We start from the raw sequence: 16,310 nt of genomic DNA, 5'->3' as shown, positions 1-16,310 counted from the left end.
GGACAAAAATATCTAGATACCATCATATGTTTTGTGTGGTTGATATTATGTAGATATCTAGACCTAGACAGAACCTTAAACCTGTCCCGTTTATCGGAATTAATCTCAAACGTAAAATAGGGTAATAATAAACCGCTAGAGGAAATTAACCAATTTGGGAAATCCCCTAGGCCTGATTCCCACGATGAGGCCGCCAGGTGAAACAACCTGGATGCCTTACAAGAAAAATATCGATTGACATCCTCCCGTACAGAAACTTTCACTTGTCTTGGTTCAATTTATAAACTATATCAAAGTGAATCAATCTATTTAACACAAATCTTGAAACTGATTAAAAAGATTTGACCTCACCTGGTTCGATTTTACTACTAAAATCAAACCCAATAACAGTCTTGCTGGTTTCCTTTTTTTAAATTTTTTCGGTTCAATTAGATTCGCAACTTGAAAAATGACACCTCATGATTATTGGCATATTTTCTATTGGTGGAACTAGTTTTTGAAATGTATCAGTAATTTGGTGTCAATAATTGTATCATTGCGTCAGTAACCTTTAAGATGTATTATTAGTAAACATAAACTACTGTTTTTTCATAATCGTACTCATTATTTTATTCAGTGGACAGATAATATCTGCGCCAACTATCATGCATCATGCATCTTGAATCAAAATTCAAATCAACAGACTGACGACATGAGAAACACAAAAACCAGACATGAACAGGGCCGAAAAGAGGAGGAATACTTATCTAGACCCGGATCCAGGCAATTCAACGAACGACAACCGTTGGCTTCGTGGGACCCACACCCTGGGCCCGGAGCGACTCTAAACAAAATCAGACATTCGCGATTCCACCTGATGCGATAGAAACGGTTCTAGGAAAGAATATCCTCCCCCCGACGTTGTGTCCACGTGGTAACGGCCCGTCCCGATAATATTCCCGCGCATCTGCCCTGTAGCATATCGCGCATTCTTAGCCCCCCTATATCTCGAGATCGCGAGAAATTGAGCCGTTCCAGTGGCACCGGGCGTAATTAACCCCGAACCCGAAGGGCGATCTCCCTGGAGGCGGAGCCAAAGCCCCTCCTCCCCCACTGCCCACGGCTCCGGTGAGGACAAAAAGGACGTGCCACAATTATTACCCAAATTTGTCATTTGCCAAATCTCGCCACCGATTAAATTTAAATCGCCCTCCCCCCTTGGCCTATTAAATCCGATTTCCCGGATTTTATTTTAAATTGGTTTCAGATCTGTTTGAGGTGACGGATCCGATTCCCAGGTAACTTCCCATCTTCGGCACTTTCTTGCTGATTTTTTGTTCTCTTGCCTTTGGCGTCTCGAGGAAATTTTCGCCTTTTTGGCCGAAATGCGTAACGGAGAATTTTTGTTGTTTCCCATTTCTGTCGATTTTAACGATATGGGTTCATTCAAATCGGTGGAGATTTTTTGGAAAAAAAATTGATCTTGAATTTCGACTCGCGTGAATGACCCTGTCTGGGTTTTTTGATGATGGGGAAATTATTTCGCGTGGTTATTAGTACGGATGGAGCCCACCATGTGTTTGAGTTTGAGTTTTGTCTAATTTTTATTTATGAAGGAGGGTTGTCTTTTAATAATGTCGGGGGGGAGTAGGATTAGGACAAGAATGCGGCAAGCGAAGATTGTCCTGGCCCAAGGAAGAAGGAAAAAAATGAAAAAGTGGAGCAGGGGGTGAGCAATGAGCAATGAGCGTTGAGCATTGTTGCTGTGGTGGAAGATTTGTATTGAATTTAAGCTTGATTGATGCCGTAATGGACTGGCTCTCCTTGGAAATTCAAGTTCCGAACGTGGCCCAGGGGGACCGGCTGCTTTTTATTTTTATATGTGGCGCTGAGTCTGCTACGTTGAGCAAATGCGCACATGGCTTTTTGTCTGTGCGTTCACAATAAAGAAAGTCTTTCTTTATGGCCTTTTAAAAAAAATTTGCATGGATCTGGTGACTCCTCCATCTTTTTTGTATATGAAGTTGACATTATTTATTGGTTTTTTTTTAGCTCTTCGACCGCCTAGATGTGAATTGGACCCATGTTTTGGGTTGGCCGGGTATCTGTGTTCTGTAGTTTGGAGTTTTTTTATGAGATGTGCCGTTAGGATGAAGAAATAGTTTTCACAAGCGATGTGAGGGGGTTGAGACACTTGGAAATCAACTATTCTTCCCAAATATACCAGCCATGCTCGTCAATAATCAAAGCTGTCCTTGAAAGCTGATTTTTTGAAAATAGTTAATGCTACTGTTTCTGAAAATGTTCACGTTTAGAGCCGAGTTTCAATTCGAACACGTCCTTTGAGATTGTGTATCGGGAGTGATTTTTCTGAGATCCCAAATTGTTAGTCCATTGCTAAAATAATGCTTTTTGTGATAGAGGTGTGGAAATTACCTAAATGATCAGCATCGAGATAAGAACTTTTTTATTTGATGCTGCCAAAGATCAGGATCAACTGTTCATGGCAATAGTTGCTGCAGCACGATCAAAGTTCCTTGATTTTGAATTAAGAAGTTTGTCTAATGGAAAACTAATCATGTATGTGCTCCTTTGGTCTTTATAGTTATGTCTTAATTAATCGATTGTTCACTTGAGTTTCCTCATGATGCTTGTCCATCAATTTTTTTTTCTGTTCTTTTCGAACCAATTATTTGAAGATTTTCCTATTATCTGTAATCTAGATAAAAATCGAACTGACATTGCTTTCTTTTTAGTAGTAGTTTATGCGATGATTTACGGTTCAATACCAGTCCTAATGCGATTAAAATTCTTGAGTAGTCTCATTTATTGACGTTTGAGTTATAGGGATCAAGGATTTAGAGCTTCTCATTCCTAGGATTCTAATGGCATATTAAAAAAGATGTTCTTCCTAATGAGCACTAAGATTGATTAAGTTTGTTGAAGCTTGACGAATTGCGAACTGTTTTCTTTTGAATGCTACAGTGGGATTATATTCTGATGTTTTTTTTAAGAGGCCAGAGTGCAATACTTGGGAGCATTTATGAGTGATGTCCAAAGAAAGATATTCTTCTCGAGTCTTTTTGTCTGTCAAAAGTGCCTTTTAAGCCTGCTTATTGCTCTTCTTTGGAGAGACATCATCCTAGTTGCTTTGATTTCATGTCAAAGTTTAGTCTCTCTTTCTCAGTACAGCTATGTATTTTGTTTGTCTTTCACATTTTTCTTCTGTGGGATAATTGTACCTTTCAACTCTAAAATTTGATCATATTCTGCGGTTCAGTAAAAGCTAAGTATTTCTCAATCTTAACTTCATGCGGCTTTGGTCCAGACACATTCTGTTTAACTCATGATTTTTGAGCTCCAAATGACATGTGTAATTGGTTTCTTTCAGCCTGATCTTAGGCCCTAACTCAACCTTCATGGATGAACCCTGTGGAGACTCGCTTTCGCTACGGCTCTAATGGGTTTTCACAACTTCCCAGAGTGAGCTAAAAGTCTGTAACAAGAGATGAGACGGTTTCAGCAGAATCAAGTAACAAAGTCTTCCACAAGAGAAATTGATGCGGAGAAGGTCAAATTAGTGACTAAAGCAGGTGAACTTTTATCCGAAGCATCAGTTCTCTTGGCATTATAATTTTGAGTCTCAAAAACACTAATGGGAACAAGAGAATACTGTGTATCTTATAGTCATGTATACAAGAGCTGACAACTTATGATGTCCAGTGACTAATGTGATTTTCTTGACATTTTCAAATTTGAGAAAGAGAGAAGATTTTCAGTTCACCTATTAACCAAACTAAGAACTCTTCTCTTTTCCATTTCGCTGAGTGTTGGTTTGAGATGTGTACTATGAATTTCCTGCTTATCTTCATTTGACTATGTTACCATCCTTTTATTCTTGTCGATCATTTGGCTAAATCACACTTTTAGATTCTCTTCTTTCCTTCCTTTTAAAGTTCCAGTGCTTGTGAGTACCTTCTGTAAGATTGCATTGATCATGCTAAAATCCTCTTTTAATGTCTAAACAAATGGAGCGTTTTATCTGATTGCACTTGATAATGGCTTTTCTTGCATAGTCTAATGGATAAAAGCAGTTACATTTTTTATCACTTAGTTCTCCTTTTGTAACTTTCAAAGATGTTGGTGGGTAATGCAATATTGAGTTAAAAGTCATTCACCTTTTCCTTGCATGGACTTCAGAATTAGACATATTCTTCTGTAAGGAATCACCGATGGTTTGTTTAGACGCTAGAATAAAGAAATCGCTCAATTTCATTTTTCTGAATTGGTTATGTTAAGATTCTGAGGTACTCAGAATGTTTTTTTGGGTAAAGCTGAGGTACTCAGAATGTTGGTACTGCAGATACTGAAAAAAAGGTTGCAAGAATCTTGGAGCTCATAAAGAACGAAAGCCAAAGCAGAAAACGCGGGGCAAAGAACTCGAAGAGAGAGCCAGAACTTGTCGGGCTCGTCGAGGACTTCCTACGACAGTATCAGTTGCTCTATGCAGAGTATGATCATCTTAAGCAGGACCGAGATAAAAATGATCCCAGAAGAAGCAAGACAGACGATTCTCTGTCCACCTCCAACTCCGACTCCGACTCCGAATATTTTTCTTCTGAGGAAATCGACTGCAATTTAGGAGAATCGAAGCATGATCGACTGGCGGCAAAAAGTGTTCCTCAAAAGCTTGAGGATGATAACAAGGAAATGATCATCCTAAGAAATCATTTGGCTTCAATTAGGAAAGAGAGAGAAACTTTGAGTACAGAGCATATGGCTGCCCAGAGCAAGCTCAAGGAAGCGGAGAATGTTATCAAAGAACTGAGGCTAGAAGGGAGCACCGCCCTGAGCAAGATCCAAGAAGCGGAGAATGTTATCAAAGAACTGAGGCTAGAAGGAGCACTGCCCTGAGCAAGATCCAAGAAGCGGAGAATGTTATCAAAGAACTAAGGCTAGAAGTGAGCGAGAGGAAGAGAGAACTGTCAACTCTTTCAAAGAAGCATCAAGTCCTAGAAGTTGAAGCATCGCTGAGGACAAAGAAGTTGGAGGGACAGATAGGTGGCTTGAAATCTGAATTGCAGTCTCTGCGCTGCCACAAAAGTGATTTAGAAGCAGAGATTCAGAGCCAAGCTAGCAAAGCCAAACAGCTGAAAATGGAAAGTGAAGGGCTTCAGGCTTGCATTATGGAACTTAAACTCAATTCTGAAAGCAAAGAAATTGAGATGTCTGATCTCCTAAAGAAACTTGACGACAATGAGAACAGTGCAAAATCTAGATCTGCAGAGTCGGAGGAACAAGTCAGGATTCTGCAAATGGAGGTGAGCTCTCTACATGTTGAGAAATGCATGATGGAGGAAACTGTAGAATGTTTACAGAAGAAACTGCTGGCTAACGAAAAGGATTTAGATCGGATTAACACTTTGAATGAAGAAGTAAAGCTTCTAGAGAGCCAGATAGCTAAGTTTGAAGGAAGGGAAGCAGAAATCGAACAGAACTTGATTCAAATACGAACTCTCGAAGAAGAATTAACAAGTATGTTTGAAGACAAAGAGAGAGTAACTGAGGAGAAGAACCGCCTTGCTGCGCAGGTCAAGGACATGAAGCTAAAATTGGACGCTCTTCGTGTGAGGGAGAATGATCTGCTAGAGCAGATTCGGAATCACGTCCACGAGAACAATCAGTGTAGACAGGAAAAGGAGGAATTGGAAGCCAGGTTCGTGGAATTGGAGAGCAAATCGATAGAAAGGGGAAACGAGCTCTCAGCTCTGCAGGATAAACTTAAGGCTGATGGGGATGCATACTCTTCGCATATATCTGCCTTGACGGTCCGAGCTAAGAAACTGCAAGAGGATGTCAATTCTTTGCTGACCCTGAAGAAGCAGCTGGAGTTGCATAACGAGAAAGACAGACAAGAATCTTCGCCAAGGTTCAACGGTGTTCGCATTGAGAACAAGTCAAGTGAGCAGGAAGTTATTACTCCTCGCAGGTTGGCTAGGAAATATAGGCAAGCTAGGAGTTTGTTGCAAGAACCAATGGACGCTCAGTTCCTAGAAAGGAGAATGGAAGAATTGGCGGATGAGTTCCGCATGCACTTCGAAGATAATGTACGCCTGATGAGCCAACGTATCCTGGTCTTGGAGCAGCTACACATGGAGAACAAGGATAGCTACAAGATGATGAAAGAGAGGTTTCAGCGAGAGCATGAGGCGCTTAAGGATCGGTCCTACATCTGCAAAGCTGAGATGGGGAAGATAACGGATGCTTCGCTGATGGTGAGCAATGCGCTTCACCATTTGGACTTGATAGTGTCGAAATTTGATGAGCAAAACGAAAACGTTCTAGGCCGTATGTCGAAAGTCTCGAAGGAGATCCAATGCCTGCGAAACAAGGTTTCAGGGGCGAAAGACAAAGTAAGATGTGTGAAAAGCGACACTGTCCATCAAATAACCGCAGTCGACTCCAAAGGCATGAAGAATGTTATACATAGTGAGGAGAGCTGGGCTGTAATGGCAAAAGTAGACGATGAGAACATGGAAAAGATGCGTATGACGAAGGCCGTTGACCAACTCGAGAAGCGGGTGGCGGAATTAGAGAACATTGCAAAGGTAAGGGAAGAAGTGTTGTTCGGGCTTGTGGATGAGAAAAAGGAGGCCATCAGGCAACTGTGTCTCTCGATCAACTATTACCGAGATCGCTGTCTTCAATACCGGGAGGTGATCTCGAAGATCGCTGCTAGCCGGAGGCGCACAACCTGAGTTTTGATCTCATCTCCATAAGACGATTCTGGTGCAGCCGTGCGGTGCTTATAATCTGGTTCTTCCTTTTCTCAAGTGGCATAGTGAGCATTGCTTATTTTGATCCACCATTTGATTAGGCGGGCAACCTCGCTAATCAAGCGTAACTTTCTGAAAATCCTTTGTGGCGGTCCTTTTATTTTTGGTCTAATGGAGAGAAACATCTCCAAGACAATTTGAGATTTCGTTGGCAAAAACTTTGTTCTTGTAACGGGTACTTTATATACTGCTTTGCAGTATGAAAATTCAATCTAAGGGTTCGTTTGTTTTATTGAAAAATTACTTACCACTTGGAAAACATTTTCAGGCCATTCAATTTTAGAGAAAGTGAACCACTGTTCATGCTGAAAGCTATTTCCTTTTTCTTAGAAGGGAAAGTCTTTTTCCAAATCTAAGATTGTTATTTTCAGTCCATGGAAAACTTTTTTTTGCTGATTGAGTAGTTTTCGGTCTTTCTAACGCTAGAAAGTTTGAAAACAAATTTTCATAAATGGTTCTTCATCAAACAACGTGACCTTAACACTTATGAAAATCGATAGATATATCATTTTTTTAGCTGCACAACTTGTGCCTCACAGATGGTGGAGTGATGGGCAATAGTCATGTATTGGACTTAGCGTGGGCGCAGTGTCTTCTATCAATTCAGATGAGCAAGGGTGAGACTTGATCAACGTACGAGTTACCTCCTACATGCCCAACAGGTGAAATGGTCGGGCCTAGGCATCCGACCCGGCTTGCCCGAGCTTGCCTAACCCGATTTAAGCATGTTCGGACTTGTGTGAGGACATTTATGCCCGTCCTACCGATTGATTGGGTCTACTTACAATACAAAACAAGCAAAGTCTTTTTTTTTTTGGGCAGCATTAAATCCATGCCTTAGATACTAAAATTCATCCAATTTTTTACCAAAAACACAAAACTATCATCGATCATTCAATTGCAATTTAAAGTGGTAGCGGTAAATTTACTTACTTTCCCTTTTAAATTTCTATGTAGGATATGGTTACCAAAAAGGCCAAGTTCCCATGTATATATGTCTTTTTCTTTATTGTTTGATTTTACTTCTTTAAAAATTAGTTTTGTTGAAAAGGAAAATTTCCAAGAAGCCCTAGTTCTTTTTTTACCTTATTGAGCAAATTTATGGACAAATTGTAGAGTAGAATTTAGCAAAAGGTTTAGCATAAACAGTTTTTTAAACAATCATTTGTTTATAATTTTTCGCTTTCGTTGTGCATACCACCATCGAATCCATTCTTGTCAAGCAAAAGAATCCTCCTTGAAGATCGTCCAAAATAAGACCACAATCACATTCTTTAATGTGAAACTTTAAATTTAATCAAATCAAAACATTGCATAAAATAATAATTTTTTTAAAAGCCGGTTCAATTTCGTCATTTTGGATCAACAAAAATCAATATCATCTATAATATTTTCAGTATATTTTCTAGATATTTATATAACTTGTCATATACTTTAAGTAAAAACACCTTGCCAATAGTAAAGAAGAAAATTAATTATTTAAAATAGTTAGTAGATAAACTTGACATATATTTTAGACAAATTGAATTAAAAAATAAAAATAAAAAATCATCAAGGAAGCTTTTGAGATGAGAGAGAGAAAAAATTGACGCCAAAAAAAAAAAAAAATATAGGAGAGACAAAAAAAAAGTTAATATTAGAGCAATGGTGAAGAAAGGTTTTTAATTTTTTTATTATATCAAAAAATTTATCTTTTTTGTTATTATTGTTAAGATAATTTTATGTGGGACACGTAAAAACACTAAAGGAATATTTAAGAATGCACTAGAAGAAGTTTTTCAACACACTAAAATACAAAAATTGTAAAATGGTTAATTATAAAACTAAACCGAATTAGAGATAGGAGGAAAAATAGAAAAAAGAATTAACGAGGCAATTGACCAAAATGAGGTTAATTTTATCTTGTGAGTGCAAATCGGTGAAAATAGCGCTGTTCTTTTTTTTAAGAAAATATTTTTGGGTTTTACTTGCATCGATTTACGTATGACTCGTTAACCATCAAATCCTATAAACAGCTTTCTAACACGAGAATTTTGCGCAGGACTTTTTCAAACGAAGATCACCCAATCTAAACCTCAATCCACGACAATTCCTCTTCCGACTATCAAAAAAGCAAAAAAAAAAATCCCACGATGCCACCCACCAATCCCGAACCTCCACGTCAGACGCCGCAAGCTACGACAGGACAAGAGCGCGGAGTTCCACATCCCCACCCGCGTGGGGCCCCCTACCCCATCAGTGCCTAATCATTTTTATCACGAGACGCGCGCCCCTCATCCGCTCGCGGCGATAAATCGGGGGAAGGGAGGCCAATATCTCGCGAGACCGACCCGAACGCGCCAGGGGGGTCAACGGTCGTAGCCCCCTGGGACCTGGCGGCAGCTGCCAGCCAGCGATTGGCCAGCTCCCCCCGCACGCGCCAGCCTGGCACCCGCGCGGGGTGTCGGTGGCAGAATTGCAATTACCGCGGAATTCGGGGGCGAGGTGCTCGCCGAGGAGCTGCCCCCGAAAAGATTCCGTCGTCCTTCCGTCCTGCGGCCCCGAAACGAAGTTGTCTTTTGTTTGAAAGCGCTCGTGGACACCGCAGGTGGTCGCTCTCTCTCTCGCTCTTTGTGTAGGAGCGCCCTCCCAATCCCAGCACGAACCCGAAAGACTGCTCTTTTTCTCCTTCGTTTTTTCGAAATTATCTCCGCCTCTCCATCTCCATCTCCATCGCTCGCTTCGCTCGGCTCGGGTGCGCGCGCGTGATCGGAGGAGGAGGCCGCGGCCGACAAGCCCGGGGGACTCGGACGCCGAGCTCGGAGATTCAGGTGAATTCCTGCTCCGATGAGCTGATCAGCTCTCTCTGTGAAAGTTTCGTCTTCCGGCGTTCCGGTATCCGGAGCTTCTACTCCGGCGGGAAGCCGAGGTTGACGTCCCGTTCGGATTGATCGGAGCTCGCCTCGAGCGCGGGATTTCTCCGCCGTCGCGAGGCCCGGACTTCGGGAACCGTGGTTGAGCCTGAGTCGGAGTTTTTTTTTTTTCCTTTGGGACTGAGACCGTTACGGAGTCCTTTTTTTTTTAATCCATTTCGTTTTCCGATCGTCGCTGTCCCGGTTTCCGAGGGACTAGGATTGATTACGGATGTGGTTTGGTGGACTGTCTGAAAATTGGAGCTCTGCAGTGATTTCCCTTCCGATTCGCAGCTCAAGCCTCTTTGCTTTGAATCCGCAGGCCTTTGGTTTTGACGGATTAGTTCCGCCGTCCTGAATCCGCGCGAATCGGTTGAAGCTGCTCGAGGGAGGGAGGCTAGCGAGATTGGAGGAGATCGAATCAGGTAGGCTGCTCTTCGTCCTCTGTTCTTAAGCTCCCAGATTTTCGAATTGTCTCCACGGAAATGCTCGCAAAAAAAGAAGAAAAAAAGGAGCAGCTCTTTCTTTCTTTCTTCCGTAGATGTGGTTGGAATTCATAATCGAGCCGCTTCTTGGTGATACTACTGAACTGGCACCAGAGTAGGGTCGTACTATGTAGCAGCAGCAGCTTTTAGGAAATGAAGATTTGATTGGTTTTGGAGCTGTGGTCCCCCTCACGGCACTAGAGTAGGATCATGCCATAGCGGAAGCAACTTCGGAGAAACAAACATTGTAGAACGGATTTTGAATTGTGGTCCTCTTGTCCCTTTGAAAGTAGTGAAACTGGAACCAGTGTTGTCGATCGGTTCGTGTTCTTGAGGCTTGCCCAGAAACTATGTTTCCTCCTCTTTATTATTATTATTATTTTATTTTTATTTTTTAACTTGGTCGATGTTAAGACACTAGAAAGGCTTAGAGGAACCTTTTCAGGGTACCCAACTAAATGTAAACATCATGGGAACATGAAAGTAACTGGTGTAATTTTAGATTGATTTAGTTTCCAGTGAATGTCTCTAAGGAAGTGAAAATAATCTGGAAATATTTTTTGAAAAGTCATCTCAATTGTAATGATCTTGGACAGTTCTTCCTGATGGAGGGTGTATTTGTTTTTTATTGATATATTATACGGAAACTATCAAAAGAAGTTAAAAGCTATTATGATGTCCTTTTTAATGCCTATACAGTCAATTAATTTCTACTGCTTAACATTATTTTGAGTATGAGGTCTGATAAGTTTATATTTGGCATTATAGTTATCTCTATCTTTACAAATGGGACACTAATGAATCTGAATAAATTGGGGAAAAGGGCTTTCGCTAAGTTCTCTATATACCTTTCTCTGGCATTATATTTTGAATTATCTGAGAGCATCTCATTCAGAATTTGGATGAAACTTGACGAATTTCTTTTAAAATTTCCAGTTGTTGTGGACAAGATGGTATGTGGCAATGCATTCTTGTAGTTAAAGGTTAATCCTCTGACAGAGACATGACTAAACATCGATTCAGAGATTCAATAAAGTCCTTGTTCGGGAGTCATATTGATTCAGAGGCAGGGGAACAGCTGAAAGGAACTAAATCAGGTAATTCCTTGCCAGCAAGAATGGTTCTTCAAGAGGCTATCAATCAGTAATATGTACGCTCTTGAAAATTAAAATTGGGATCATAATTGGATCTCCATAATATTTTTGAAGTTATAGATCATTTCATGTTAATTCATCCTGTTTTTGGTACATTGGAATAATTGGATTGAGAAACTGCTGGTTATATGCAGAAATTGAGGCCAAGGTGAATAGGATCTTGAAGCTTATCAGAGATGAACATCCTGAAGAAGACAACCAGGATCCAGCTGGGGACTCTAGAAGAAGATCGCTTGAAGAGTTAGTCAATGAATTCCACACAAAATATCAGTCCCTGTATGAAAAATATGATTCTCTCACAGCAGAGCTCAGGAAAAAGGTTAGTAGCAAACGAAGTAAAGATGAACCTCATTCGTCAAGCTCTGATTCAGACTCAGACTCGGACCATTCCTCAAAGAAAGACGGTAAAAATGGGCAATTAGAAAATGATCGGGAAAAAATCACAGCTGACATGAAGCAGGAACTTGAAACAGCAAATCTAGAAGTTGCTGACTTGAAGAGGAAGTTAACAAGCATGACAGAAGAGAGAGACATTCTGCAGTCTGAATGCCAAGTAGCTTTGAGCAAGGTACAAGCAGCAGAAAACAGTATCCAGGAGATGAACATCAAAGCTGAAAGGTTAGAGGAGGAAAGATCCAAGCATTTTGCTGACAACCAGAACCTGACCGAAAAGCTGGAGATGCTTGGTAAGGTTGAAGTAGAACAAAAACAAAGACTGGAGGACATGACAGTTCAGAAAGAGACCTTGATGGCAGAGAGAGAGGCTGCCTTGAAAAAGATTGAAGAGGGAGAAAAAATTACTGCTGACTTGAGAAATTCGGTTGATCAGATGAAAGATGAAAAAGCAGCTCTGGAGCTGGAACTAGAATCTATGAAAGGCCATGTTTCAGGTATGAAAGAGCATCAAGAATCAGCAGAACAGAAAATTGCAGATGTAAGCCACTCCCTAGAAGTCACCCTGGAAGAAAACAAGTCTCTAGCTTCTAAAGTGTCCGAACTTTTACATGGCATTGAGAATGCACAGAAAAATATTGAAGACTTCAACAGTGAATTGGGAGAAATGAAGAAAACTTTGGAGGAAAAAGAAAGGGAGCTTTTGGCTTTGACAGAAGTGCATCAAGTCCATCAGAATGATGCATCAGCTCAGATAGAAGGCCTGAAAGCACAGATAGCAAATCTTGAATTGAAACTTGAAACTGTTCAAACTGAGAAAAGGGACGTAGAAGAGCTGATGGAAAGAAAATCAACTGAAGCAAAACAACTGGCTGAGGAAAACATGCGACTGACAGCCCAAGCTGCAGAATTTGAAGAAATGTCAAAAGCCAGAGAGGATGAAATATCGGCTCTCAAGAAGAAGCTCGAGGATAGTGAAAAGGAGTCTCTCTCTAGGACGGAGGATTTGACCGCACAGGTGAAAACCTTGCTTCACAATCTGGAATCTTTACAAGCTCAAAAAGCTGAAATGGAGGAACAGATTGTTTCAAAAACCGATGAAGCATCCACCCAAATCTCTGGGCTAATGGATCAGGTCAACATATTGCAGCAGGAACTGGGATCTCTAGGAAACCAGAAAGCTGAACTGGAATTGCAACTTGAGAAAAAATCTCAAGAGCTTTCAGAAACTATGGTTGAGACAGAAAGATTGAAGGAGGAGTTGACAAGAAAAACTATTGATCAAGAAAAGATTATGGAGGAGAAGGAAGGTTTAGTATGTCGGGTGAAGGACCTGGACCTGGAGACAGCTACTATGCGCACCCAGAAGGATGACATGGAAGAACGAATAAGAACTATAGAGAAGGAGAATGACCTGCTTAGAGAGGAAAAGGAAGAGTTGCAGAGAAATGTTCTCGAGTTTCAGGAGACTCACGATGCTCTTCGAGGACACAAAAAGTGAATTAGAATTGCAGCTTGAAACAAAGACTCGAGATTTTTCGGAATTCTCTACTCAAATGGAGGGCTTGAAACAGCAGCTAGTGAGTGATAGAGATCATCACCAGAAGACAATGGAAGAGAGAGACAGCATGACAGCCCGGATACAGGACCTCATGCTTGAGGTGGATTCTCTAATCAACCACAGAACTCAACTGGAAGAGCAGATAAAAAGCAAAGGTATTGAGAGCGATCAGTTGCGAGAGGAAATGGGTAGACTACAAGATAGAGTTCTTGAATTGGAGAGGAAGCTCTCAGAGAAAGAGGATGGATTTTCTGCTCTACATGAAAAACTAGAACAGGGAGAAACTGAAGCTTCAGCTAAAATCATGGCTTTGGAGACACAAATTAACAATCTGAGAGAGGATTTGGATCTCTTACAGAGTCAGAAAGCTCAGTTGGAACTACAACTTGAAAAAGAGAGACAAGAATCTTCAGAAAGCATGGTGCAATTGGAGAATCAGAAAAGTGAAGTAACCAACCAGAGTGAAGATCTGCGGAGATTGCTTAAAGAGAAGGAGGACTCGCACAAAACGTTGAGTGAGAAACTCATGCTTGAGGTGGATTCTCTGATCAACCACAGAACTCAACTGGAAGAGCAGACAAAAAGCAAAGGTATTGAGAGCGATCAGTTGCGAGAGGAAATGGGTAGACTACAAGATAGAGTTCTTGAATTGGAGAGGAAGCTCTCAGAGAAAGAGGATGGATTTTCTGCTCTACATGAAAAACTAGAACAGGGAGAAACTGAAGCTTCAGCTAAAATCATGGCTTTGGAGACACAAATTAACAATCTGAGAGAGGATTTGGATCTCTTACAGAGTCAGAAAGCTCAGTTGGAACTACAACTTGAAAAAGAGAGACAAGAATCTTCAGAAAGCATGATGCAATTGGAGAATCGGAAAAGTGAAGTAACCAACCAGAGTGAAGATCTGCGGAGATTGCTTAAAGAGAAGGAGGACTCGCACAAAACGTTGAGTGAGAAACTCATGCTTGAGGTGGATTCTCTGATCAACCACAGAACTCAACTGGAAGAGCAGATAAAAAGCAAAAGTATTGAGAGCGATCAGTTGCAAGAGGAAAAGGGAAGACTACAGGCTAGAGTTCTTGAATTGGAGAGGAAGCTATCAGAGAAAGAGGATGGATTTTCTGCTCTACATGAAAAACTTGAACAAGGAGAAACTGAAGCTTCAGCTAAAATCATGGCTTTGGAGACGCAAATTAACAATCTGAGAGAGGATTTGGATCTCTTACAGAGTCAGAAAGCTCAATTGGAACTACAACTTGAACAAGAGAGACAAGAATCTTCAGGAAGCATGATGCAACTGGAGAATCAGAAAAGTGAAGTAGCCAACCAGAGTGAAGATCTGCGGAGATTGCTTAAAGAGAAGGAGGACGCGCACAAAACGTTGAGTGAGAACCTTATGCTTGAGGTGGATTCTCTAATCAACCACAGAACTCAACTGGAAGAGCAGATAAAAAGCAAAAGTATTGAGAGCGATCAGTTGCAAGAGGAAAAGGGAAGACTACAGGATAGAGTTCTTGAATTGAGAGGAAGCTATCAGAGAAAGAGGATGAATTTTCTGCTCTACATGAAAAACTTGAACAAGGAGAAACTGAAGCTTCGGCTAAAATCATGGCTTTGGAGACACAAATTAACAATCTGAGAGAGGATTTGGATCGCTTGCAAAGTCAGAAAGCTCAATTGGAACTACAACTTGAAAAGGAGAGACAAGAATCTTCAGAAAGCATGATGCAAATGCAGAGTCGGACAAGTGAAGTAGCCAACCAGAGTGAAGATCTGCGGAGATTGCTTAAAGAGAAGGAGGATTCACACAAAACGTTGAGTGAGGAACATACACTAGTTGGAGGCTTTTTTCGTAAGTGCAAGGAAAGCCTTGAGCGGGCAGAAACTAAGACGAAAGAAATGGAAGCTGAGTTCCGCTCAAAATTCCATTCAAGGGACCAGATGGTGGCTGATTTGGAAGAAATGGTTGAAGATTTGAAGAGAGATCAAGAATTAAAAGAAGAAGAAATCAGTTCCTTAACTGAGAATGTACGAAATATCGAGGTTAAGCTCCGTCTCTCAAACCAGAAGCTTAGGGTCACAGAGCAATTGCTGACTGAGAAGGAAGAGAGCTTCAGGAAAGCCGAAGCAAAATTCCAACAAGAACAGAGGGCTCTTGAAGAAAGGGTTGCGGCCTTGTCTGAAACAATTGCCTCAAACAACGAAGCCTATCAGAAAATGATTACAGAAGTCTCCAAAGAAGTAAACAGCAGCTTGATTGCATGGGAAGCTGTTGTCCAGAAATTCGACACAGAATATGACAACTACAGAAACTGCATTTTGGAAGTCTACAATGACTTGAACATTGTGAAGAGCTGGGTAAGAGATGCGAATGACGCGAAACGTCAACTAGGGGAGGAAGTTCGTGAATTAGCGGAGCATCTGAAGGTTAAGAAAGAACGGGAGTCGTTCCTGACAGATCAGCTCGAGAAGTTAAAGGTGCAAGCCAGCGAGGAACAAGCCGAAAAGGGAAACTGACTATAGCTCTAAACAGGATAGAGAAAAGGCTGAGGAACTCGAGACGACATTGAAGGACAAAGACGAGTCGATCTTCGGTCTCGGGGAAGAGAAGAGGGAGGCGATCAGGCAACTCTGCATCTGGATTGACTATCATCGCAGCCTCAATGATGACCTCAAGGAAATGCTAGCCAAGACGGTAACAGCCAGAGGCCAGAGGGCAGCCGCAGGCTCTTGACTTTGTTTTATTTCTATTCGCAGATTCGTTCCGGTGTGTCAACATTTTTTTTTCCTTGATTGTTGATTCCATTTAGGCAAAGTGTGTCTTGTAGATAGATTTTTTTGCGTGATATGATTGTTTCGACATTTTATAGTCAGGATGTTGTATAAAAACTTGGTTGATGCCTTTGTACCGGTCATCAATTGAGCATCCCCGTAGTCATGGAAAACTATCACATGAGACTGCAATATTCCGGTTTGTGTAGATGATTAATAAAACGCCATTTATCTGGGAA

General features: G+C 41.1%; 5 protein-coding genes across 6 annotated transcripts; all 5 read left to right on the top strand.

Annotated features, from left to right (window-relative positions):
* The first annotated feature begins 1,155 nt into the window (after window positions 1-1,155).
* On the top strand, window positions 1,156-7,028 carry LOC104446099 (COP1-interactive protein 1). Of its 2 annotated transcripts, XM_010060008.3 has the most exons (3): window positions 1,156-1,277; window positions 3,371-3,572; window positions 4,343-7,028. In XM_010060008.3, the coding sequence occupies exon 3, from the start codon at window positions 5,136-5,138 to the stop codon at window positions 6,735-6,737; it is 1,602 nt and encodes a 533-aa protein (XP_010058310.2). In that variant the 5' UTR covers window positions 1,156-1,277; window positions 3,371-3,572; window positions 4,343-5,135; the 3' UTR covers window positions 6,738-7,028. The 2 variants fall into 2 exon arrangements, with proteins under 2 accessions (XP_010058310.2, XP_039159399.1); XM_039303465.1 differs by lacking the exon at window positions 1,156-1,277 and having other exon boundaries at window positions 3,348-3,572.
* Window positions 3,488-4,893, top strand: LOC120288700 (protein NETWORKED 3C-like). Its single transcript, XM_039302795.1, has 2 exons — window positions 3,488-3,572; window positions 4,343-4,893. The coding sequence occupies exons 1-2, from the start codon at window positions 3,488-3,490 to the stop codon at window positions 4,891-4,893; spliced, it is 636 nt and encodes a 211-aa protein (XP_039158729.1).
* A 2,354-nt stretch (window positions 7,029-9,382) lies between the features above and the next one.
* Window positions 9,383-13,462, top strand: LOC104443974 (COP1-interactive protein 1). The gene is made up of 4 exons (XM_010057542.3): window positions 9,383-9,625; window positions 10,029-10,131; window positions 11,128-11,288; window positions 11,480-13,462. Exons 3-4 carry the CDS (start codon window positions 11,195-11,197, stop codon window positions 13,237-13,239), a joined length of 1,854 nt encoding a protein of 617 aa, XP_010055844.2. The 5' UTR covers window positions 9,383-9,625; window positions 10,029-10,131; window positions 11,128-11,194; the 3' UTR covers window positions 13,240-13,462.
* Window positions 13,295-14,938, top strand: LOC120288699 (COP1-interactive protein 1-like). Its single transcript, XM_039302794.1, has one exon. It carries the CDS (start codon window positions 13,295-13,297, stop codon window positions 14,936-14,938), a length of 1,644 nt encoding a protein of 547 aa, XP_039158728.1.
* An 83-nt stretch (window positions 14,939-15,021) lies between these two features.
* On the top strand, window positions 15,022-15,816 carry LOC120288698 (COP1-interactive protein 1-like). The gene has a single exon (XM_039302793.1). The coding sequence runs from the start codon at window positions 15,022-15,024 to the stop codon at window positions 15,814-15,816; it is 795 nt and encodes a 264-aa protein (XP_039158727.1).
* Window positions 15,817-16,310: the final 494 nt, after the last annotated feature.

Source organism: Eucalyptus grandis, chromosome 10 (genome assembly GCF_016545825.1).
Source record: "Eucalyptus grandis isolate ANBG69807.140 chromosome 10, ASM1654582v1, whole genome shotgun sequence".
Lineage (NCBI taxonomy): Eukaryota > Viridiplantae > Streptophyta > Magnoliopsida > Myrtales > Myrtaceae > Eucalyptus > Eucalyptus grandis.
Note: the sequence above shows the minus strand (reverse complement) of the source record. Positions and strands in the feature narration are given on the sequence as shown.

Bases quoted from the DNA above. Each gene is read 5' to 3' on its own strand.
- LOC120288700 (XM_039302795.1), top strand. From the start codon at position 3,488: ATGAGACGGTTTCAGCAGAATCAAGTAACAAAGTCTTCCACAAGAGAA. The intron at 3,573-4,342 runs GTGAACTTTTAT...TTGGTACTGCAG, and splicing joins CAAATTAGTGACTAAAGCAG to ATACTGAAAAAAAGGTTGCA.
- LOC104446099 (XM_010060008.3), top strand. From the start codon at position 5,136: ATGGAAAGTGAAGGGCTTCAGGCTTGCATTATGGAACTTAAACTCAAT.
- LOC104443974 (XM_010057542.3), top strand. From the start codon at position 11,195: ATGACTAAACATCGATTCAGAGATTCAATAAAGTCCTTGTTCGGGAGT. The intron at 11,289-11,479 runs GTAATTCCTTGC...GGTTATATGCAG, and splicing joins GCTGAAAGGAACTAAATCAG to AAATTGAGGCCAAGGTGAAT.
- LOC120288699 (XM_039302794.1), top strand. From the start codon at position 13,295: ATGGAGGGCTTGAAACAGCAGCTAGTGAGTGATAGAGATCATCACCAG.
- LOC120288698 (XM_039302793.1), top strand. From the start codon at position 15,022: ATGATGCAAATGCAGAGTCGGACAAGTGAAGTAGCCAACCAGAGTGAA.